The sequence below is a fragment of the Monomorium pharaonis genome, chromosome 9 (genome assembly GCF_013373865.1).
Source record: "Monomorium pharaonis isolate MP-MQ-018 chromosome 9, ASM1337386v2, whole genome shotgun sequence".
NCBI classification, from domain to species: domain Eukaryota; kingdom Metazoa; phylum Arthropoda; class Insecta; order Hymenoptera; family Formicidae; genus Monomorium; species Monomorium pharaonis.
The window spans coordinates 16,916,704-16,941,600 of record NC_050475.1 but is presented as its reverse complement, the minus strand read 5'-3'; the positions used below and the strand labels follow the sequence as shown (position 1 = coordinate 16,941,600).

General features: G+C 28.8%; 1 protein-coding gene across 2 annotated transcripts in view; it reads right to left on the bottom strand.

Annotated features, from left to right (window-relative positions):
- Nucleotides 1–2,247: 2,247 nt before the first annotated feature.
- LOC105839383 (scavenger receptor class B member 1) overlaps nucleotides 2,248–24,897 on the bottom strand; it is a 45,957-nt gene continuing 23,307 nt past the window's right edge. The window contains exons 3-9 of one of the 2 annotated variants that reach the window (XM_012685665.3): nucleotides 13,745–14,000; nucleotides 12,886–13,027; nucleotides 6,529–6,729; nucleotides 5,980–6,204; nucleotides 5,037–5,199; nucleotides 3,832–4,076; nucleotides 2,248–3,137 (exon numbers count right to left, since the gene is read on the bottom strand). In XM_012685665.3, coding sequence (XP_012541119.1) covers nucleotides 2,838–3,137; nucleotides 3,832–4,076; nucleotides 5,037–5,199; nucleotides 5,980–6,204; nucleotides 6,529–6,729; nucleotides 12,886–13,027; nucleotides 13,745–14,000 — 1,532 coding nt within the window. In that variant the 3' untranslated portion in view covers nucleotides 2,248–2,837. The remainder of the gene's footprint in view (nucleotides 3,138–3,831; nucleotides 4,077–5,036; nucleotides 5,200–5,979; nucleotides 6,205–6,528; nucleotides 6,730–12,885; nucleotides 13,028–13,744; nucleotides 14,001–24,897) is intronic. The other variant, XM_012685664.3, reaches the window with a different exon arrangement.

Below are 24,897 nucleotides of genomic sequence, written 5' to 3'. Positions count from 1 at the left end.
ATAAATATTTCTAATATTTATAATAAGTAAGGCAAGAATATTCCGGGAAAAAATCTCGCAAAGAATTATTATGTATATATTTATATTTACTTACAATCTATATATATGCTAAATAATTTGCTACTTTATAGTGCATAATTTTCTTAATTCTCATAAAAAATATTCATTGTTTATTAGTGATAAAGATAAATATGATTTTATTTATTTTTAGTATTAAAGATACGCAATTGTCAGTAGATATATCTTGATGTTACATACTTAATTCATTATTTACATATTTACAATGAGGTAAAAACGTTACACTACATTTAGCAAGAGCCACTAATTATATCATATTGTAGAAATAAATATTCCCACTTCGATCTTAGGCAATGAATAAATAATTTTGTGCAGCCTGTTATCAAAATGATTAGGACTAACGTATAAGATAATTTATATCGGACAAAATAATAAAGTTGAATAATCTATTGCATGACATCTAAGTCAGTTTAAATCTTTTTATATATTCTTGCCATAAGATCGCGTTATGGAATTTTGGATTGTTGCTTATAGAGAGGACAGTCCATGTGACACGTGAGCCATGTATTTCTGAGATCTCTAAACGTACGGAGTAGTTTGCTTATACTGCTACTAATATTATCACTTGGAATATCTTTATGAGATTTCGGAATTTTTCCAGCTGTTATCAGAGAAATTGCAAATAAAGCTTTCTTTCTAAAATAAGAAAAAAATGAAATATAAAAGTAAGTTAATTCCAAGTGGTAATATTAAATAAATTATAGATATTTATGGTTTGATACATATATGCACAGTACAATACATATATGCATTAAAAAAAAGATCAATCTTATTCGATTTCGTCTAAGGAGTTAAAACTGATTGATATGATTTTTTTTAATGCAAATTTCTTTTTGTCAACTTTATTAAATTATTTCTAATTCTAAACATACGTTATCTAAAAATTGAGCGATCGTCAGTTTAATATTTATTTAGATTTGAGCTTTGTGATGAATATCGTGTATCAATAGATTTCCATGTTGGCACAGTATTTTTCTACATTATGTTGTTCTGTCCTTATTTTATATCTGATAAATGAATAAAGATAGAATGACAAAAAACCGTGCTAACATCTTTATAAGTTCTAAATATACAGGCCTATATCTATATTATCATAGATTCCTCTATTATATCATATTTAAGAAAATACTGTTCTAAAGTAAGAGAACAAAGCAAAATGATTACAGACATGATTATTAGCATATTATATTTTTTGACGTACAGTTATTAAAATTTACCTATCAATGAGAAAGTACTACTTGTAAAAAGTTTGTTCAGAAAATTTCTTCAAAAGTTTATTCATTTTATTTTTCCAACTCTATTTAACGATCTTATTTTATTTAGAAATTTAATATAAATGGTACTTTTACATAAAATAAAGAAAAAAAGAAATAGAAAAGAATCAGATCCTGCTATTATTTCAAATGTGTATATTAAACTAATTCGACTTAATAAAAAATAACGATGTAATTGGAATTATACGATTCAGCATAGAAATACAAAAATAAAATAACTTCAATGTTGTATTTCTTCCTTTTTTTAGTCTATTATTTAATTTTGTGAATTTTTATGATTATATTGATACATTTTTGTGAATATAGTGTAAATAACGTCTTTTTTGTCAATTATTTATAATTTTTGTATATAAGTCCAATATAGCTGACTTGATCACTGTTTTGGTATTACATTTTTTTCTGAATTATTATGATACATTGAATTTTTTTGAAGAGAAAATTAAGAAAAATAAATTTTCTATGAAATTCCTATAATTTCCGTAATAAATAAAATATTACGGTAATATAAATTAGTAATTGTATAATTTAGAATTATACAATTACTAAGGGTAAATAACTAGTTAAAAAGTTAAAAACTAAATAAAGTTAATGCTTAAAAAAGTTAATTTTTAATATTATGTAATTAATTTTGAACATTATTTTTTAACTCTAACTAGTTATTGGTAAAATGCGTAAACTTAATTTCGTCTAAGTTAAAAATTTACCTACGTAAAAGAACAAAAATTTGAAAAAAGTGCATTTCTCAGAAAAGATTTCTTGATTATTTCATATTAATTTAATTTACAAATAAAATATTAACGATCCATAAAATTATTTTGTTGTTTAATCTAATAAGAAAAATTATGACATTCTAATTTGACATAAACAATGTTTTTTAAATTAACTTTTAATTTTAACGCAACTTTATGAATCATTAATTTTAATAAATATTCAATTTGTCCAACCTTACATATAAATTTAATATATCCTAAATCTTATAATAAGCTATGTTATGAGTAAAAAAGTAACTTTGAATATTAGAACATATATAAATAAATAACATTGCTATTAAAACATACACATTGCATGCCTCTGAATTTACGCTAAAAGTTAAATAATTTTGACAAAAATGATCAACAATGTTTACTAAAAACTCCTATACGCAACTATCGGAAGATAATTAGAGAGAAATTTTGATTGCCTTTCTATATATTGATTATTAATATTCTATGTTAAAAGATATATCAGATATATTAAAAGTATAAAAATAGGAAGCGTTCATGAATTGATTTAATCGAAATCGATCAAACCGGCTATGACTCTGGATATCACTTTAACGATTGCATATCTAGTAAGATATACAAAATATGAGAGTAATATAGCAAATTATATAATTTACTATACTTGGATAGTTTTGCCAATAGCAATTAATAAGAATAATCAGAAACTAATCAAAATGCTATTGAAGAAGTAACATCTTGCCTGTTCACAGCTCGATCACTATAATTACACCATTAACGTTGGATTCGGACCGTCGGGAGTCAAAAGTGTATTATATACATCTGTATCTTTCGCCTTTGGGTCGTTTTGCTTGTTGGTCTGTGTTTTTCGCTTTTTCCTTTCCATTTCCACCCATTCCGATGACGATTTCTTCGTCTGGTAAGACAGTATTCTCACGACACTCCAGACAAGTAATCCCGCTCCGGAAAGAAACAGCACATACTTCATTATTTCCTCAAACACCGGTAAGAAGTTCAGATAAAACCAAAAACGAAGATACATATTCATTGGTAGCTCGTACATTCCCTGAGAAGAAAAGGATGTATTTTATTGCTTTACATATACTAAGAAAGATATCCGTTGACATTGAATCAAAAAATCTAATGTTATAGTAACAAACGGATATATCCAAAGAAAGATACATCCGATGAGAAATCAGATCGGATACGTCTATCATGTCTTCGAAGAAAAATTTCCCACGGATTTACTAATTAAATAGTACATTTGATGGTTAATTTTGTTACCGATAAAACTTTACCGGTAATTATGTTATCCGATCATAATTATCCAATAAAAAATAGACATGTCCGACTCGATTTCCGTTTGTTACTGTAACATTTACTGAGAAAAATTTCCAACAGATTTGCCAATTAAATAGTGCATCTGATTGTTAATTTTGTTACCAATACAACTTTATCAATAAATGTGTTATTTGATTATAATTATCTGATGAAAAATGGACGTACACGTCCGATTTCTCATCAAATGTATAACTTTCATCGGATATATCCGTTTGTTATTCTAACATTGGATTATTCGATTAAACATATATTTTTTTCAATAAGAGTATATCGCTACTGTAAATCAGTGTACATAATCCATGTGTGATACAAAAGTAATTAAAAATTATTCCTTTGATTATGCTTTTTTAGAACACAATTTTGGAGAAACATTGTCAATTAAATTTTGCACTGATTGCATCGATATTTGTTGTACTTACGATTTCGAACCACAATAATGGAAGCGTTAGTTCGGAGAACTTTTCCACCCTGGCCATGTGTCCGATAGTCTGGAGAGCCATGTTAATTTGGAATCGGGATGCCAAAGTCACGGGTAGTCCAGACTTTGGCTGAATATAGAAATAGGACTCGTGCTGCTCCTTCGTAGGTTTCAGCCCTTCGATGGCTTCTAATAGCGATGGATCGCTCTTGTAGAAGTGTGGGTACGACAGGGCGATGGGAAATCCTATATAAAATACAGAAAATCTTATAATGTAATTTTGTTCCGCTTGACAGATAATTTGTATACGAGAATTTGTCCGCAAACCGTTGGATTATGAGATGCGAAATATCTCTGACGTTAATATATACAAATTCTTGATCCTTCTTAAATGTTTCGTGTCGCTTATTACTTAGTGGAAATAATTTCTGTCTTTATTACGCAATCGACGTAACATAATTATATTATCGTGAACGCATACGCGACTCGATCGTTTGTTGCGTTTTATCAACGCAGATGCATAAGATGGAAATCATTGCATTGCATTAATCCCATAGACGAGTCTTCTTGATTTGTTTGCCGCGAAGCAAATGATTTTAAACGTAAATTATCTCCAATCACCTAGCGTACCGTTTAGGCGCAACTGCTTTTTTCCTTTTTTATCTTTCGCTCACGTCTCGAATCGAAATTGCTGATTTTTATTACACAACGTGACCAAAGCAATTGGAATCTCGCAACGCTACTTTAACGGAGACAAGTCGGATAGCCGTAACCAATAAAGTGACGTGAGAATCATCGATTTTGTAATGCAGATCAAAATTCTTTTATAAGCTTATCTTTTATAAAAAATACTCAGCAGCGAAATAAATTCAGGTATTTAGTAATTCATATGAGAGCCAAAGATGGATAATAATGTATATTAAAGAATATGATAATAATATAATATATTACAATTATTAAATAATTAAATATGTATATATTTTTATCTTCTTCTGTTTTTATATAATTTATTTAAGTATTTCAATCATTTCGTTGCCGAGTATTTTTTTATAACAGATAAAGTTGTAAGAAAATTTTGTGTGTGTTGTATGTGCATCCGACTTTAATTTGCAATACGAATTATATTAATGGTTCTATAATTATTATTATCATCTTTGATTTATATAGAATAATTTATTAAAACTAACTATCGTACTGATATCTTACCGTAGTAACAATCGGTCACGTCAATTAAGCCAGGCTTCAGACAATGTCCTTTACGACAGAAGCATTTATTTTCCGGATTTACCTCTCCGTTATCCAACTCATTTTCCATGAAAGTGTAATGGTACGTGTCCAGGCCCTGTACCACCTTTTCTCCAACTTTTACCTTTGAAGAAAATATTATTAAAGGATTATAAAAGGATTTCTTAATTTGTAAGTTGACGCGTGACTTTTTATTTTTATTTATAAATAATTATAATCGGAGACACACGTTTCGGAGTTAAAATAGAATAATTCAAACATAAGAAAAAATCTATATTTTTAAAAATATTTTGGTACGTAATATATTTAATTAGTAAACTTATAGTTTGCATCTAAGTCAGTTTACGAGATAAATAAAGATTTTAAAATTTCTACATTTTTTAAATATAAAAAGTGAGATTACTAATATTTTTAATATTTTAGCTTTATAATAATATGAATTTCTAATATTATATCATTAACTGCATTTGAAAATTGTTAAAATTTATATATTATATTATAAATAAATCCAATTTTTAAATAATAAAGATATTGAGATGTATGTCAATAGCTTATATGTAAGCTTATAAGTATTTAATAATAAAAGGTTTTATTTTAATTAAGTATATTTTAATAGATTTTTAATTTAGAGATTAGCTATGAAAGCAATTTTCACTCGTAAGTTACGATGTAGCAAAAACGAAAGATACAAAAGGAGAAGTCTTCTCTGAAGAAAGATTGCCAAGTTGCTCAAGAGATAGATCCGTCACTTGCATAAGAAAAATTTACGAGCGTTCTGTACTTATAGGGAAGAAAGTCAATAATGGGAAAAATAATATTACATATGAATATATCATGACTCGGCAGAAGATTCTTGGCGGCTGAACTGTTTAAATTTTGTTGTGATTGCAATAAGGAAAATTACCAGTCGTTCGCTTCGGCAGAGACTCTTACGAAAGAAGAGAATCGTGTCGTTAGGCTCGAGGTAGCTTGGAAACTTCACGCCGTCGCTCGCACCATGCACATTCGCGCATTTACCTTCCCATTGCGGTAGGTTCACGTCCCCATTATACGTATCAATCAGGCCTGTCATTCGGATATCGGTCTCTCCCGTGTAAATCGTCTCGAAATCTCCGTCGAAATCATACATCTGCGAAGTGTAGAAAATGCTAAGTTTTTATTATTGTGGAGCCTGCATTCTAGGCAAAATTTACATTTTATTAGACTATAAAAAATGTATGAAATTTGAAAGATATTTTTGATTATTTTTAAGAATGATTATTTTAAGGAAAAATTATGTTAGGTAAAAAGCTAAAAAATATTATTACAAATACTTACTTTGTGTGTGTGTGTGTGTGTGTGTGTGTGTGTGTGTGTGTGTGTGTGTGTGTGTGTGTGTGTGGGTGTGTGGGTGTTTTGTGTGTAATAATTATTATTATATTTCATATTTAAAAAATCCAGGTTTTTTCCTTACTCTATCGATTAATCCTAATTTATCGAACTTGATCCAGGATGGCATTAGATGATTACCAAGGGTAACAAGAGTCGATTGGTAGCCAAACATGAATTCATGTGCGGTCATGAGAACTAGGGGTTTAGTATCTGTCTGACGAATCAGCGTGTTGAGGCCCCACCTAGTTATATACGAGGCGTCTTTCATCACATTTGTAATGCTCTGCAATATTAAGTAAAGAAATGGAGAGTTAATATTTTAATGGTACATTTTGTAAATAAAAAAAAATTATTTTTTTATAAATAAATTAAAAAATTAATTTTATTTATATTTTATTTATAGTTATTACAATAAAAGTTACATGAACAAAAGAAACTTATTTAAAGTTTTATATAGGTAAATTTCTTTTTACTGTACAAACTCAGTAAACGGATATAAGCTTTAATACAATTAAGTTTTATACTTGTAATATAAAATATAAGTAATTCAAAATTTTTATGATTATTTTGAAGAAAAATTATATTAGGTACAAATGTAGATAAATTTTTAACTTAGAAGAAAGTTAATAAAGTTCATGTGTTTTAAAAATAACTATTAAAGAGTTAAAAATTAAATTATTTATAATTATCAAACTTTATTATTTAACTTAATTAACTTTTTAACTTAGTTATTATCCAACTTTAAAAAAAGTTAATTAGACATCTAATGTCCGTTAACCTTCAATAGTATACTGACGTTTTGCAAAATTCTGCTTAAACGCTGTTCAAACTTTAACCGGCCAAAAATTGGCGTTTACAATAAACACCGTTCAATCGATTAAACTTTTATTAAAAAATTAATGGAACGCAAAATATTATTAATCGTAGTTTAAACTCGGTTCAAATTTTAAACCACGTTGGTGGAAACGGGTATAAGTTGTAAATTTAACAAACATATTATTATGTATTTTGTAAAATAATTTATTTATATGTATATATATATATATATATATATATATATATATATATCTAAAATTCTATATTTTAAATTACTAAAACGAGTATTATTATTATGTTATAAAGATGTAAAATAGACAAGAATAAACGTTGATAACAAATTATTATAGAATATAAATTATGTGATAGTTCGTAAAATTAAATATAACAGAATCAATGACACGTTGACATTTATTGTATGTCATTATGATATGTCACTCTTTATCGAATTAAGTGTGAACCTATCTAAGTGTGAATATTCTTTAATAAAGGAAAGAATAAACATTTTACAATCTTCAAACATTTTTAGCTACGTGATTGCCAGAGTCATTGACTTTACCGATAATGCGATTAATAAAAAATAATAAATAATAAATAATGATATACATGTAAACTGGTTTCAATCTGGCATCCTGCAGAATTTTAGAGAGAAAATATTTATTCTATATTTTACAAAAATATTAAATTGCACTTGAAATTTCAATGTAAAATCAACTTTAGCAATAAGAAAACAAGTGTTTAAAGTAAAACTAATGCTGTGATTTGTGTAATATATTATGTTGAATAATATAACGTTAAATTTTTAGTAATTTTAATAATATATGTTTTAATTATAGTACCATAAAAACACAATTATTATTATTATTATTATTATTATTATTATTATTATTATTATTATTATTATTATTATATCATTATATATTTCAAAATAAATTTTTGAAAATTTATTACACCAGAAAAATTCAACAACAAAAATAAAAAGGATTCTTTAGATTCTTTATGAAAAGAATATATTTCTAGAAAACATGTTATTAAAATAAAAACTTTTTGTCGATTAAATTGTTTATTGATAATTATATATATTAATAGAAATCTAAATAATAATTAGAAAAGTTATAATATATCTATATTTATATGTTTTAGGAAGTCTATATTTTATCTAATTTTAATGTCATTGAATTTTCAAGAGACTCATGATATAGCTTGGTAATAATCAATGTCAACGTACAATAGCTACTGCAATAAGAAAGTTGAATATAAACGAAACGCTTTCTCTCGTGCGACCTTTTAAGCCGATAAGACTATTTACGGCATATCTATTACTCTTAACTAACGGCTTTATAATTTGCATGCCGACGAGGAATGTATTGCTTAAGCGGATTCTTCGCGAAACACGGTTCACTGCACCTCTTGGGTATTGATCAGCGAATTTAATTAAATGTTGTGATTCTATTCCTTCGTAGACGCAATAAGACTTCAAAGCAATTATCATGTCAACGTAACAGGTGGATTTATCTAGTGCATAAAACGCAAATGATATTGTAATAAACCAAGTTATTTTGCATTTGGATTTTTGTAAAAATGTATGATTTAATTATTGTCTCACGCGTAGAGAGCAAATCATTGAGTCACGTTTATAAAAGTCTTCGACTTGACAACGATTTAACATTGCCACGCATGATTTATGGTTATGCGAATCATTATATCATAGTATACAAATAATTCTCTATATATAATTTAATTTATACTATTTTATAGAATTTAATTTAAAATACATTTATTTTGTAAATTTATCTATAAATTAATTTTAAACTTATAAAAACAGTATATGTTTAATTTCATTATTTATTAAATATTTGTACAATTTTATAAAAAAATAAATAATCGGTTCAAATTTATGAGAAAGATATATGAAAAAAGTGACACATGCACATTTTGTTATATATATATATATATAAAGATGAAATTATTACTAATTTTCTTTTAATGTATTAAAATGGATGGAAAAATCTCACTGTTTTGCATGAATTTACATAATTGTAACAATGATTATTTCATAATAAAGTCAGCTAATGGATATAAATGTGATTTTTAAACAAAATGTATTAGATTGCATGATTTTTATCATTTTTGTTAAACTTCTAATAAGACAAGTTTTATATTAATGAGCATACTTTACATTTTTTTGCGTTTATTTGCGCATTTATTTACGCCCTTATTTGCATACACAAACTAGTATAAATAGAATACAAAGAGAAAACAGTATATGACTCTTGTAAGTATTATAGTTACTAATAATATACTTCATTATGCAGCGAGAAATTCTAGTGATTACTTATAGTAGCCATTTAGTCCACTGTTATGCAGTAGCGCTAATGTGCCAATACAAATTAATACAAGAGCCGACATTTGTTATAAGGCATTTTTCCTTTTAAGCATTATAAAATATTTCCAAGGTATATTTTAACGTTGAATTATATTTACTTTTTCATTCTTCTTAAATCCGAGCATATTGTTACACAAATATATATACATTTTAGTGTTTTTTTTAATATATTTTATTTGGCTGTATATATTTCAAAATATATAAAGTTAAACATCAGCATTCTTTTTGCTTACACAGCCCTTTAAACGTGCTGTGTAAATGCCTCTCAAGTTTATAATCTGTTTTTGATATTATTAAGAGAGAGAGAGAGAGAGAGAGAGAGAGAGAGAGAGAGGGGAGGGGGGAGGATACATTTTAAGTTAATTCTTGTATAAAATTGATTTTCAATGAGACACTATGCCGCGTAAGTTTTATGATTTGAACACGTAAAAATTTACATACAATTAAACGTCACGGTTTATCATGTCATTTCTCACGCATTTAATTGACAAACATGCTATTTTATGTGACCGATTCCAATAATGTTAAGAGGGAAACAAGTGCTTTGCTGTTTTTGCTGCAATTACATTTTGATAGTTTTTTTATTAAAAAAACTATTAAAATATATAATATACTTGATAACAAGAATGCACCCTTTGTTTTTAATATTAATATTAAAAATAAAATTAATTTTAAAAATTGATATAAAAAATTATATGAAAATATGTGATGTAATATTAAAAAAAGGTAGATAAAAAAGGTATGAAAAAAATATTAATATTAAAATCATATTATTGATCTTATATTGATCTTAAAATTGTCTGTTAATTATAATAGAATTTCTCTTTTTAGGTAGGATGATGGAAAGAACATTAGATTGCGTTTTTCAACAAATATGTCTTCCAGATTTCTCGCAGTTGTTTGACCACGCAAAGCAAACGTGGTGAGACGGGTTTCTCGAGAATCCATCTGTGCATTCACTATTAGTCTCTCATCGGTGGTGCATCTCACGTATGAAAATCTCGCATAAACATTTTAAAGAAATCTGTGTCGCACTAAAGAAGTTATATAGAATATTTAATTGTCCGATATAATATTATGTAAAATTTGCCAGTTACAGCAATTCTCATTTTTTGAATAATATTTGAGTTTTATTTATATATATTATATATATGTATATACATATATATATACATCCACAAAAATAATAGTTGCTAAATTTTTTCAAGACAATTTTAAGAATAAGCAGTCAGTTGCAAATGCGTATAAATATTTATGAGTAAAAACATGTTTGTTCAATATTGCGCGTTATATTTAGTTCTACCGGTGATAATGAGGAATTTAACGGAACACGTTTGCACGATCTTCTGATAAGTAATTGTTACAAAATTAATTGTTACAAAACATGCGTATTCAAGAAATTGCATTATATAATAATGGAATGTGTCATCAACAAACTTACTCGTATAATAAAGATTTGTTAATTTCTCCGAGAATAAAGAGGACTTGCGAAATTAATTGTAAGTAATAGTTTATTAAAATTTACGACGTGCCAGATCGTGTTACATCGAATAAATGAAATGCCATAGAAATGTCGAAGTCTGAATTTCCATTAAACTTGGGTTGCATCAGCACCAACTCAGGATTAAATTGCAGACGTTTAAATGCGCTGAGGTGACACTAAGTTGTTGTAATCGAAAATTTTTTTATATTATTATTTTTTTACATACGCGTATCATACATTTGTTTAGCAGATTTTTTACAATAACAATAGATAGCAATGCACGCGAGTCATTTTATAAATTTAATATTTTTATTGCCAAAAAATACCAAAAGATCGAAAATATTAAAATCATAAGTGATATTAAAAAAGGGTTTTTGTAAATTATATACGAATACTCTCTCTTCAAGAATCTTGTCAAGATTTAGATGAAAAATGTGTGAAAAAACAACTTTACAAACATTTATAATTATGTTATAAATACATATATGTCATACGTATTATTTAATCTATTAAATTAATTAATAATTGATTAATAAGAAAATCTTATGGTATATGTGTGTGTGTGTATATGTATACAATTATATATATAATTATTGTGTGTGTGTGTGTGTGTGTGTGTGTGTGTACATATAAAACAAATATTAATTATATTTAATAGTATCGTAGTGACGAAAAATTTTCCGCTTGTCAATAAAAGATATCTATAAATGTATGAGATGTTTTAATTATACATTCTTTGCACAAGAAAAAGGAATTATAATTTGAGATTATTAGACATGTAGATGATAATAGATGCGAAAATACGAGAGTTTTTGTTACTTTCTGCATTAATTATTATACATTTACTTAACTATACTATTTTTATTTAAGCTATGAATCGTTAATTAATACTCACACGTAAAAGACGTATCTTCCGTTGTGGAATTTATGATCGATACGAATTCATATTTATCCAGTCAATGTTTATGATTCTATTGTATGTTATAACCATTGTCACGTTTTAGTATGCATTGTCATATGCGATCTTAAATACTTTTGATAAATTTTTTGTAATCTTAAATATCAGATGAAACGTGTTCGATATAAAGTATGCTTTTTAATTAATTACATGATTCACGACTTTTCCTTGAACCGTATAAACATGTAGAAGTTTTATTTGAATTCTTGATTTATACGCAACATTTTATTAGTCAATTCTGTCTGCAGTTTAATTATTTCTTAATTAGCATATGTTATAGCTCTAGTATCTGTTCTGTTTAAAATTGCGACATGTTCTATTTTTTTTTTTGATTAGCAATGAACGAATTCTAAACGAAGTCTGTTTTGTAATAATCCAACGAAACATGTAAGATTTAGGTGATATGATTTGTATTCTTGAATTGATTAATACATGTATTTGTAAAATTTGAGAACTAGTTTTATTTTTTGTATTTATCATATTCATGTTTCAGTTAACTTCTAACTTATTTAATCCAATGTGTAGGAAGGGAAATGGAAAGTAATTATTAATACAGGATCTTATCGCGTATCATGAAAGAGTGAGAGAGAGAATATATTTCTTAAAGTTTTTACTTTTTACAGGACTGGCACGTTTCTTAGCAACCAGCCATTTGTGCACAACGTTCGTTTATCAGAATGAACGTGCAGACTAACCGTGTCTTATTCATGCGTTTAAGATAACTTTTAAGATAACTTTTTCGAAAGATTCTGTTGTATTATTTTACAATTTATCAGAGTAATATTTTATTACTTACGAATAGTGCAATATTCGGCATTATCACAAGGTCCTCTTCCGTGCCGCCGCTCATTTCCGGAACGTACTTTAATGGATGCATTGGTACCGCCGATAGCGTACCATTGTCATTGAAAACCACATCCGCATGCTCAAATGCTTCCCTGTACGAATAAGATTACACTTTCTAGTACGAGCAAAGTTTCGAATTAAGAATCACATGCATTCGTAGGGCAAGCGTAACGTGCTATAATGCAAATTTATTTCATTTGTTTCGGAGGCGGAGTCGAAGAAAAAAAAACAAGATTGTCACTGTAATTGAATGTCTTGACAGGACAATTGTATACGGAATAATAATCGCGTAAACTAGATCACGTCAATCACACAATAATTATTATTTACAAGATGACTCATTATTTCTCCCAAGCTCTGGAACGTTACGACCTTCATTTTCCACGCAATCGTGGAAGAATTTTTTTTTTGCAGGAATATATAGTTTTTGTTCGGGTTTTCCATTCTGATTAATAGTTCTCAATTTACTATTTAACACGCATCTTATAAACATGCAATCAAAATTTTCCAATAGTTACAGTCATTTAAACGATCTGTATTATATAACAATAAAGTCATATTATTTAATAACTAAAAGAGTAAAAGAATGTTTTTACAATACATTCGTTATATGATATAATAAAAAAATGTTTGTGAATAAGTAATAAATCATAGAGTTACATGATTACTTGTAATGATAACAACGATAAGATGTAGCTTGATGCATTGAATAAATTGTGATTTATGTTCATGTTCTTAACCTGAAATATAAAACAACACATATGCGTGCTTCTATAACAGGATTCAGTAATAATTATTATGCTGTTTACTTGTACACGTAGGGCCCAACTTCTTGAAATCGTAGCTTGCTTTCCTCGCCGCTCAGATATTCGTCGCGATTTGTCACGTTAAACAGGTAAACCTTGAGGTAGAGGTCGACCTCGGGTTTTCGCCACTGCTCGAAGATCTCGCCGCCTTCGCCGAAGATTATTTTCCACTTAAATAATGATTCATAGGGGTGGAAGAGCAGTATGAGGTAGCCGCTTGCGAGGCCGAGCAGACCGAGAGTCATCATCATGAAGATATCTGTAACAGAAGGTGAAAAAGACGTTGTTCAAGCGGGCGTTAACCAACGATCAAGGAATCCGCTGAAATTGTAGCAAAGTCAGAATCAGCTGTAATATCAGATATCTTTTTAACAAGGCTGCTTTTACGCTCGAGTTCCGTCTATACTTTGATTTTATCGCCATTTTCCCGTTAGATCTCCTGTGTGCTAAAATTACTTCCTACATAAGGAATTTGAGAAGATGCTCGATATTTGTAATTCCAACAGATAGGAAATTTGAGAGGATTTTACTTTGTACTTTTTCATCCTATAAATATTTTTAATGATTTTTAATAATATACAACATTTGAAGATATTGAAATGAAGAGAAATAAGATTTTTGCATCTAATTTTGAAGATTTAAGAAACTTTATCGTCAAATCTTGCAACACAAATTTTATCTAATTTCTGTTAAATTATAAAATTATATAATTATAAAATTTTCTTTCAAAGTGTGTGTGTGTACAAGATATTAAATATAGTAAGATAATATAGTTAACGCAACAAAACAGTTGTGAAATATAATTAATAGTTTCTGTGAAGTGATTCATTAGCGCATAGATCTTATTGCTCTTTGTACTTTTCTTAATTGTATTTGCGAATTTACGACTTCCAACCGCAGCGTTAACCTTAGTAATCTTGATCACAGATAAGCACGACTTACGCGAAATATTACAGAGACTTTCACAGATCTACTGAGGTTTCGTAATTTATGCTCGCTGAGAGAAATACCCTGCTTTTCTTTGACCGACGAATCGTGGTATCGTAACTTTTGCTGTGTGCGAACATTATTGCGATATTGGAAATACAATGGGAGGAAACTCAATCGAGTGAACAAATAATCTCTTGATCATGCGTTGCGCGATCGCAGCTTCTATAACTTTTCACCACGAGGATGAGAAACGGTACTCGACCGTTTACGGTGGTTAGCGATGAGTGCAATCGGGCAAGCACTTTGAAACTGAGGGATCGAGAGATCGAGAGACTTTCAGCTTAGCTTTTTTATCTTTAATATAAACAAAGATTGATGCCAATTGCTCACTTATGTAATAATTAATATCAACATAATATAAATTTGTAAAATTAATAATTGTTTACGTCTTTTTATTTTTCTATCGGTAAAGCTTGGAAACTTGTATTATTTTTCTTATTTTAATGTACCTTACATTTTTTTAGTATCATTAAAAAAAATTAGCTATTCATTTAAAATAGATTAACTAATTAAAATAGGTTAATTGTATGGAAGAATCCAGTAAATTTTACTGTGTATTGTTCCAGTAAGATGTATAAGGTTTAATCAACAGAAGATACTCCTGTGCTTTTTACATGACTGCATACAATATTATTTAGAGGACTCATTTGACAATGTAGGTTTGGGGATTAGGTTAAATAAGATTTTAACGAATAGTCGCGCTATTTTTACAGGACTTCTCGCATGTATAAGCTTAATCGCCAATCCAGTAAGATTTACTGGACTAAGATTGTATATTTAATGGAACTTCTTTCTCAGTGTTGTGTCTCATACTTCAAAATACTTTTTAAGAATCAGCAGACTCTCTAAATTTAAATAAGTAATTTTTAGCAATTAATCTTATTAATTATACTTAAATTTTAATCCAAAACTTGTGTGTGTGTGTGTGTGTGTGTGTGTGTGTGTGTGTGTGTATTACTTATTGTGTGTAACCGTTATTTACGCCAAGGTAGGCTTACTACGCAAATCCTTGGTGTATTTAAATTTATTATGTGAACGGCAGGCACATCTGCGAATATCTGCGCATTATTATGTTATCGTATATTCTATCCGGTCCAGGCAGCAAAACACGAAGAAAAAAACCTTGAATCTTTAAAATTAGACGCAGAAGCCTTTTTATTTTGCTTCCGATATCTGCTTAAGGAAGACAAATTATTACTCTCAAACGAATAATTTGTACTTTAATCTGTCATCAAGTTTAATGTACGCAGTTTGTACACATGATTTCTCTTGCATGACATTCATGCAAAATGCTTTATCTCTTGCTTTTTGAAGTTTATGATTATAGCATTTGCGTTTATACCGCATTATGTGTACAATATTGGAATATTATACATCCCGTAATAGGCAACGATTAGGATCTCATTGGTAAATAGATTTCTTATTAGCGAATGCAAAAGTATTAAATCTCGTGATTTTTTTTATTGAAGAATTCTATTTGTTTAATTTAAAAAACATTTTAATTTTAGTAGATGCTCATCGCTAATTATTTACTACCAAAAATATTGTTAAAAAACTAATATAACATTATAGTCCTTTTTATATAGTCGCAGATCATATTCTTCTCATTAATATTAACTACATTATACTAAATACTCATTAATATTAATTAAACAGCTAAGAAGTGACTAATAAGATCCGTGTCAAAAACTTCCTCGCCGACAAAACACATCGATGAGTAAAATGATCGTGAGGAAAATATATATTATACATTAAGAAATGAAAGATAAGGAGGGAAAAGGTTATTAGTATCAACGTCAGCGATTGTTATTGCAAAACTCAAACTTGATTTAATTGTACGTTATATATCGAATCCGAGTGTCCTCGTACTAGTATTTTATCGACATAAATGACATTTTTTTTCTAACAGACTTTGAATAACAATCGAACACGTATCGCGGCGCCAATCTCTTTTTCCCCGATGTACTTGATGACGCACAGCGGTAGCACGGTGCTACCGTAATAGTTAAGTAATCCTCTTATAGATCACGCCCAAGACATGCCTATGTTTATTGCGGAAATATAATATAATGGCAGAGAATTTATTCACGCGCTTGTGCGCGAAGGACATCGAACACTGCCCGACTTTTATCGACGATCAGAGATTATCTCGCTGCTCCTACGCCAGAATTACCATACAAACGATCTTTAGATTTGACAGATATGATCATAAATAAGCTATTTTTAAAAATACCTTTGTATAATAGAATTATATAATTATGCAAGAGTTACATAGATAGACTCTTGGTAATTGTTACATCCATGTGTATGCTATCTAAAATACATTGTTTATACACACACATACATATACACATAATTAATGCATAAATTTAACAAAAGTGAAATTAATTTAAATAACATTATTTAATTTTACTATTTAATTATTTAATTTAGATTTTATATATTATTTAATTATTTTATAAAAAAAGTTAAATTAATATTATTTAAATTAATCTCAATAAGAATTATTAGATTTAGGTATTCCTTTCTTAACAGTTTCTCGATGGCTGTGAAAATTAAAGGAGTTGCGCGCAAAGCTCCTTTCCTAAAGTATTAGATTGCACTTGACAGACGTTTATGCACGTCATAATTAAAAACTGCAATTAAAAAGCGAAAGTTCAATTTAGTAGAGTGCGATTAAGCCATAAATGTCCGCGTGTTCGCGCGTACGTTGCCCATAGTTGCCCAGGTCGTAGAAAAGGCGTTCTGTGCTCTCGCCTATTGCAAGACCGCGAGCGATGTACGGCTGTGTCGTAATAATTTTCCGGCGGTAATCGAGACGAGACTGCATGATCAAATAGAAAGCGCATAGTTACGCCGTGTGTCCTTATATTCTACATTGTTTTACACTTAACACGTGCTACGTGTAGTATGGTTACGTCCGTATACGTCAGACGCGTCGCTTGTATCAGCACGAGGAAACCTTATCGGTTTTTTTTTATAATAATGACGTTACAGATGTAAAATTCCAGGACGTAAGCATTATTATTACTGAGGAAGAAAATATGACAAGAATTGATTCAATAAAAATAGAGAAGTTGACAGGTCATGAATGTCAGTCTCTGTCCATAATTATCTAGCAACTATCAATTAATTAACAGCGAATGTCAGCTATCTGTTGGTAGTTATTAATTGAGAGTGAATAAGAAGTAATCAGATAACAGTCCGTTCGGACAATTCTCCCGCTAACTCGGAATGCTGTTTTGATTTTGCGCAACGTAAATAGGCGGTAGTTTACCCCTTCGGTAATTTTCTCTGCGAAGAGACATAATCTGAGAAAGCGACGTGAGTTTCTCCCGCATTTTAGCTGCTATTACCTCACGTTGCCATTTGCAATGAAAATCAATTTGATAATTCTACGAAGTTGGTTGTTCGCCAGAGATCTTACTGCGGTTGATTTTATCTACGCGGTTTTGTGGCATACGAGCACTAATTTAACAGTTCGCGAATTAGGCCAACTGTTCCGTTTATTTCGCATTCCTTCGGGCAACAATGTCTTATCGTCATCGGGTACCGTTTTGTATTAATCCGCATTTTTCCCGGCATTCTCTATTCCGCGACAGGTCCTTATGTAATGCCAATAAATTGGCAAACGGTAAGTACTGCAATGGCAGTATGTGCGAGAAGGTTATTTGCATAACTGGCATTTGGTGACCGTTTAAAGAGTGTCAACTTCTAACTTATCGCTCCACGCGCTGATTTTTATGCCTGCAGGCGATAGTGATATTGCGCGTCTTACATTCATCGACCACGTGCACCTGCAGATGCCTTTTTCGAAATGTCATTTTATCCTACTTTGTAAAAAAAAGAGAATAGTCGAGTGCTTTGTACTTGTACAAAGCAAGAATTTAAACTGATACAATTACGAATATATATATTTAATGTAATGTAATTTAAAAAGAAATTAACTTTAATAAAAGGTCAAAAAATTAAAAAATTATATTATTTTAGTATATCTCGAGGCATTCATCTACTTTTATTATTTTTGAAAATTTTTCAATGCACATTGGCTGCGTCTTTCTCTTTGGTTAATGATGCAATAGTTAAACAGTTGTATCGCATACAAGCTTTTAATTAATTTATCATTTTTAAGATTTGCTATTCAAGTAAAATACTTATAGAATAATCCTGGTAGTCAACAAACTGGTTTTTATGGATGGTAATTATTAAACATATTTATTCAATTGTGCTTAAGCGACAGAGAACTGATCTGGAAATTTTACTGGAAGATTTTACCATCACTTCATAGCAAAACCGGTTCTCTGATCGAGCCTTTTTTTTTCTTGGATACAAGTCTCCAATGCCATTACCGGTGTAGGAAATATTCCACTTTATATTTAATGCAAATTGTACGTCATTAGCTTTATCGGCGGTTCTCATCAACTACGCAAAACCAATTAAAACTATGTAAAAACAAATATGTTGTACGATGTTAGAATCGAGCAAAACTTTGTGCAATTTCTTTTTTACAAAATACAAATACAATATGTAATTAAATTTTTTTATACACTATACTCAGATAGATCTCTAAACACGGTTATTTTAAAATACCAAAGTGAATAAATTTTCTAAAAATATGCTTTCTGTTTAATCAATTTGAAATTAATTCTTTCACAAATCTGAAAATACTTTAAATTGCATTCATTTAATTTTCACTTTTAGTTAAAAAATTTATCTTTAAAAAACTCATTAACGTCACTGTTAAACTTGTTAAACATAAAAAATTAAAATATTATAAAAAATGACATTCCAAACAACCGGTCTATTGAGGAAGAAACAGCTTCGTACATTGGCATTCATAAAAAATTTCTACGTCTATATTCAAGACGACATTCTATTTGATAAAAGTGTCGTACACTTTTGTACAGGTATTTCGTATGTATGCGTAAGTCTATAAAAATAATAATTAGAAAGATAAGTGCGAGCCATCGTCTGGACGACTGTGTTTGCTATTTTAGGTCAATGGTGGAGTTGTGTATTGTGCAGAATGAGAAAGCACTATCCGGAGAAGATACATCGCGTCTGCGACTTGACAGTTAACTGTCCGGTCCATTCATAACTCGTCGTATTCCGTTAAAGCAGACCGCATTATAGTAAGACTTCTTCAGGTGCATTTCTCGTGCACGGCTAGTAATGATTGGTGGCTACCTGTTGCGAGCAACGCGCACGTGATTCGAATACGACGAGAAAGGACGAGAGTGTTCGCATTTGAGCGGTTTTATTTCGGCGCATCTGCCATTGTGATTAACACATCCACGTCTCACGGATATTTAACGCACGAACGCTCTTTAATTGCGTTTTACATTTTTGACAAAGCACATAAAATTCGATGTGTTTACTGCCGAGATATAAAATGTCAAATATCAGTAGAGGTTAGAACAAGATGAAACGTGATATTAAATTTTGTTTCTAAAAAAATATTCATGTTAATTCTTTAATTTTATGTGTGTGTGTGCGCGCGCGCGTGTGTGTGTGTGTGTAAGACCGTATGTATATATTATATTAGAACTCAAGTGTCAAGATAAGTAATTTTTTAACATAGAATAGAACAATCTTTTTCTTAATTTGTATAGGATAGCAAATTTGATTATATTTTAATTTGATATATAAGAAAATATATCAAATATACGATCTTTTGCGAAGATTGTATATATTTCAGTGTGTTTCATATTTTTGACTTAATAACTATTGTTTTTGAATAAATATTTGGTTAATTATCCGATTAATCACTTAATTTAACGAATATTTTTATTTAAACAACTCTATCTTGTACTGTAATTTTGTGTAAGTTATAGCGTTTGCTGCATCAGGTTTCGGTATGAAACAATCGTTAAAATGCGAATATCGTACAATACATATTTTATTTATTCGCGGAGTCATTGGTTGAACATTCACGACTCATTCGGACAGTATACGTGCGTTTTGTTAATACAGAGTAAATCCGTATTCCCGCGGAAATGTTTTATAGTACTTCGACAAAGACTTTAAAGACGACGACTCGTCGATTTGCAATACCTTAACGTGCTTTCTTTTTCTATTTTTTTCACCGGTCATTGACTTATACATTTATGGTTCTTTTATTTGACACAGTTATCTTGTAGTCCGTGAATTTTAAGAGTTAGTCGACAACTTTTATTCAATGAAATGAGAATAAAATAGTGTCATGTGTACGCGGCACGCTTTTGACCGACTTCTACATTCACGCACGAATATACAAGTAAACCATTCACGTGTGCAGTGATATTTAATTGATTTTCCTTTCATGCTATATGTCATGCACGAGGTAAGTATGCTCAAAGCTAAATGTTATGCTTATTGATCAAGAACTTTTATGTCTTATGTAATATCCCTTTTCAGTTTTATTTCCTGTAATAACATTAATAGTGATACGAGGTAATTATTACTGAGCAATATAATAAATTTGTGAGGTAGTATCTTTAATCAGCGTTTTAATATCTTTAATAAGTGCAGTTATTTCAGAAACAATGCGTGTTAAAGATTTCATTATTTTCAAATCTTAAGAAATTTAAAAGAAATTATACGTTTATAATTTTACATCTATATTAAAGTTTAATAATCACGTAAATTATAGCGTTTATATATATATATATGTGAGTGTGTGTGTGTAAAAATAATGTATATAATGTATTTATATAATTATATATAAATATATAATTAAACATTTTTAAATATTTTTTTATGCAAAAAAATTTTAGTTATGTCAAATGAATATAAATAAATAAAATTCTACTATGTGCATAATTATATCAAGAGACTTGATATGATAGTTAATCAGTATTCTGTCAATGTAGGGTTAGTTTTGAAACAGAAACTAATTAAATTGCATTATTTAATTTTTTTGATAGCATATTTGCATTTTAACATATTTGCATAAAATATAAAATGTCAAATGTAAGGTATAATTAACTTAATTGATCAGAGTTAGACAATTATATTCGTTAGGAATGTACACTGATTTTCAGTGGTATACTTATTTGCAGTGGTATACTTTCAGTTATTATACGCTAATTCTGAAGTAAAAATCACTAAGCGACAGTGAATACTCATTAATTATCACAGCTATAAGTATACCACAGCAAATCGATAAAAATACACTAATTGGAATTTAGAAATTACCCTATTTTTTTCAGTGTGTGTACGTCACATATGTGAAATAAATTTGATAAACTGAAAACCAAAGGAAGTGCTTTCAACATTTTTTAAAAATATTTATGCAATCAGAAAAAGTAAAACCTGGCTAAACTTATTTTCTTGTTTACTTAAATTTGCGTTTTAAAGCTATTATAATTCTTCGGCAAAGAGCAACCTTTAAAAGAGAGAATAAATCTCTGGACTACAGTTCCTCAAGTACAGAATTGTTTATAAGATTTGGTCGATTCTCGATGACGCGTGTGTCTCGGGTAACCAAGTGTGAAACGTGACTTGCTGCCGAATGGCTTATCAGATCGGGACTTCTAAACAACGGATCACGTTCCTTTGTTTCGATAATTAGGTACATCTGTCGATATTGCAATCTGTTCCGTGAAAAAAAGCGACAGTGTATGAATAAATGATTATAGATACCGAATTATATGTATCCGACGATTCTTCTGGCTCGAGCTGCACAACGAAAATTGTTTTCGTACGAATCCTCGCATCGACACGAATTGCCACGCTATCATTACGTTCTTCGAGATTACCATCTAAAGTTTTCAGTATCAAAGAATAAAATGTGCAAGTGAAATAATTTTGCCTTTACAAAGATTGATTTTTTTGCAAAGATTAATTTATGTTTAAAAAAATTGGGTAAAACTTTTTCTGTATATTATTCATAAAAATATTATATTTATTACATATTACGCTTATAATAATTAAATGTCATAGAATATATTTAGCAAAAAAATGTAAAATTTTTTTAGTGTAATGACACATTAATGTTATTAATAATATATTTTATAATTAATATTGTATATTGTATACTTAACATTTCATAGTTTTACATCAAATATTCTGCTACGCTAACAATTTTAAAAGCATATAGCTTATTATTAACAATTATTTGTAGTATTTTAGTATCATTAATTTTGAATTGCTTGAATTACCACGCAAAAAATCTCGAGAATTAATTTTTGTTGTTTAAAAAAAAAAGTAAATTAGTGTTGTTTAAGTAAAATTACATTATTAGCAGAGTTACAAAGTGGCAGAGAGATAAATAGACTTCAATTATACTTCGTTAATGATAGAAAAATGCATATAAAGATTAATCGCATATTGACGTCAAAATAAAATTACTTTTAATAATTTTCAAGAATCACAGCAACGTATAATCACGTGATAATTAACGAAATAATCACAATTTCTCAACATAGATTTTGTCAATCTTGCCTGTGGATTCTTCATATTATTATCACGTCTTACCAATGTAATCGAGCACCAGCACGTCGGAATAAACCCGTTCTTTAAAGAAGCATAAGAAGCGCGTAAACTACAATTTTTATCGCGCTACATTAGTCAATCATTGTTAGTGTCAGTCATTAACGTTGTATGAAAAAAGCAAACACATAATATCAGTTGTGTTCGTTACTTCATATTCTTCTTACATGCTTACTTTTTTCTTGTCGATTGATTCCTTGTGCATGCGCATCAATTTTAATTTAACAATATTTTATTTTTAGATTTCTTAGAAATAAAATACGCTCTTATTATAATATTCTTAACTATTTATATAACTAGCTATTTTTATAATATTTATTAAATCCAATTATTTCTTTAAATATTTATTAATTTTATAATGTTTTATAACATAATTTTTAATATCTGTAGTTTAATGCTTATTTGAAAACTAGGTAACTGTTACATAGTTTTTATGCGATGTTTCATGGCAATCACATATAATTATATTTTGTGTTCACAAATCATTATGTGCACGAACTGCGGTGACTTTTTCTTCTAATATTAGGAGATAAGATGTCAGTGTATAAAACATAATTTTTCGAGTTTAACATTTTTATTAAAATAGTTTTACGAATTAAAATTTTGGGTGATTTATATAATTCTAAGCATGCTGAAATTTGTGAAATACTGTTTAAACTCATAAAAGTATAAAAATATAAGATATCATACTTCTTAAGTTACCATTTATGTTTCATTATTTGTTTTTGTGTTTTAATGATCTAAAATTTCTTTTCTCTAAATATGTATGTAAAACAACTAAAACATTTAAGTTTTTATTACTATTTAAATGTTTATGGTATTTTTCTTTGTAAGAGATAGCATCTCATTCATGTTTGAGAAAGATGCCAGTTTTGCAGAACTTAGTTAATTTTTTTCCAAAAAATCTAAACCATAAAAACTTTAATTATGATATTTGTGTGAATAAATATAGATCTCAGAAATATTATTTTAATTCTTTGTAGATTTTGTAACATGACAAAGTTATTCCATAAAAATAAGTGTGGCATTTTTCTACAATTCACCGTATTTCTGTTATTTACATCCAATTTTATTATCTCGTAATTTATGTGTACAGTACTTTTATATTCTGATAATGGTTTTACACATAAAAAATGTAGACATGTCTTTTTTATATTTGAAACAAAAAAATTCTGTTTTCGATATATTTGAAGCGTGAAAGAATTTGATTCTGTGTAATATCGTTTTCGGCTCCTTCAAAATAGAGCTATTATATCCATAACAAATTGCACACTACGGATATAACCAAGAGTACAAGCGCACAAGTGTAAAAGTTTTTTGCTGCAAATTTTCAATGTTGCAACCCAAGAAAAGCCAATATCTTGCGCAAGACTAAAATGGAGCTATTAGGTTGCAATAAACTATAATTGCAGTTTTCGATTCAATCTTTGTCTTTTTTTCGTAAAGTACAAAATTAGAACCGGTTTGCTCGCGGTAATATCACGCTATAAAGACACACCTTCCTTTTCGAGAATTCGGGTAACATGCATTTTATGCAACAGTTTTATTTTTCTTTTTTTGTAAATATCTTCTTTGTTTTGCTTCTTGGGTGGTCTTTTCTATTTTGGAATGTAATTTTAAATTGTGAAATATGTAAAATAACGACCAATTAAATTTGATCGATTGACTTCTTTGAAATGTATCTTTCTTAATGT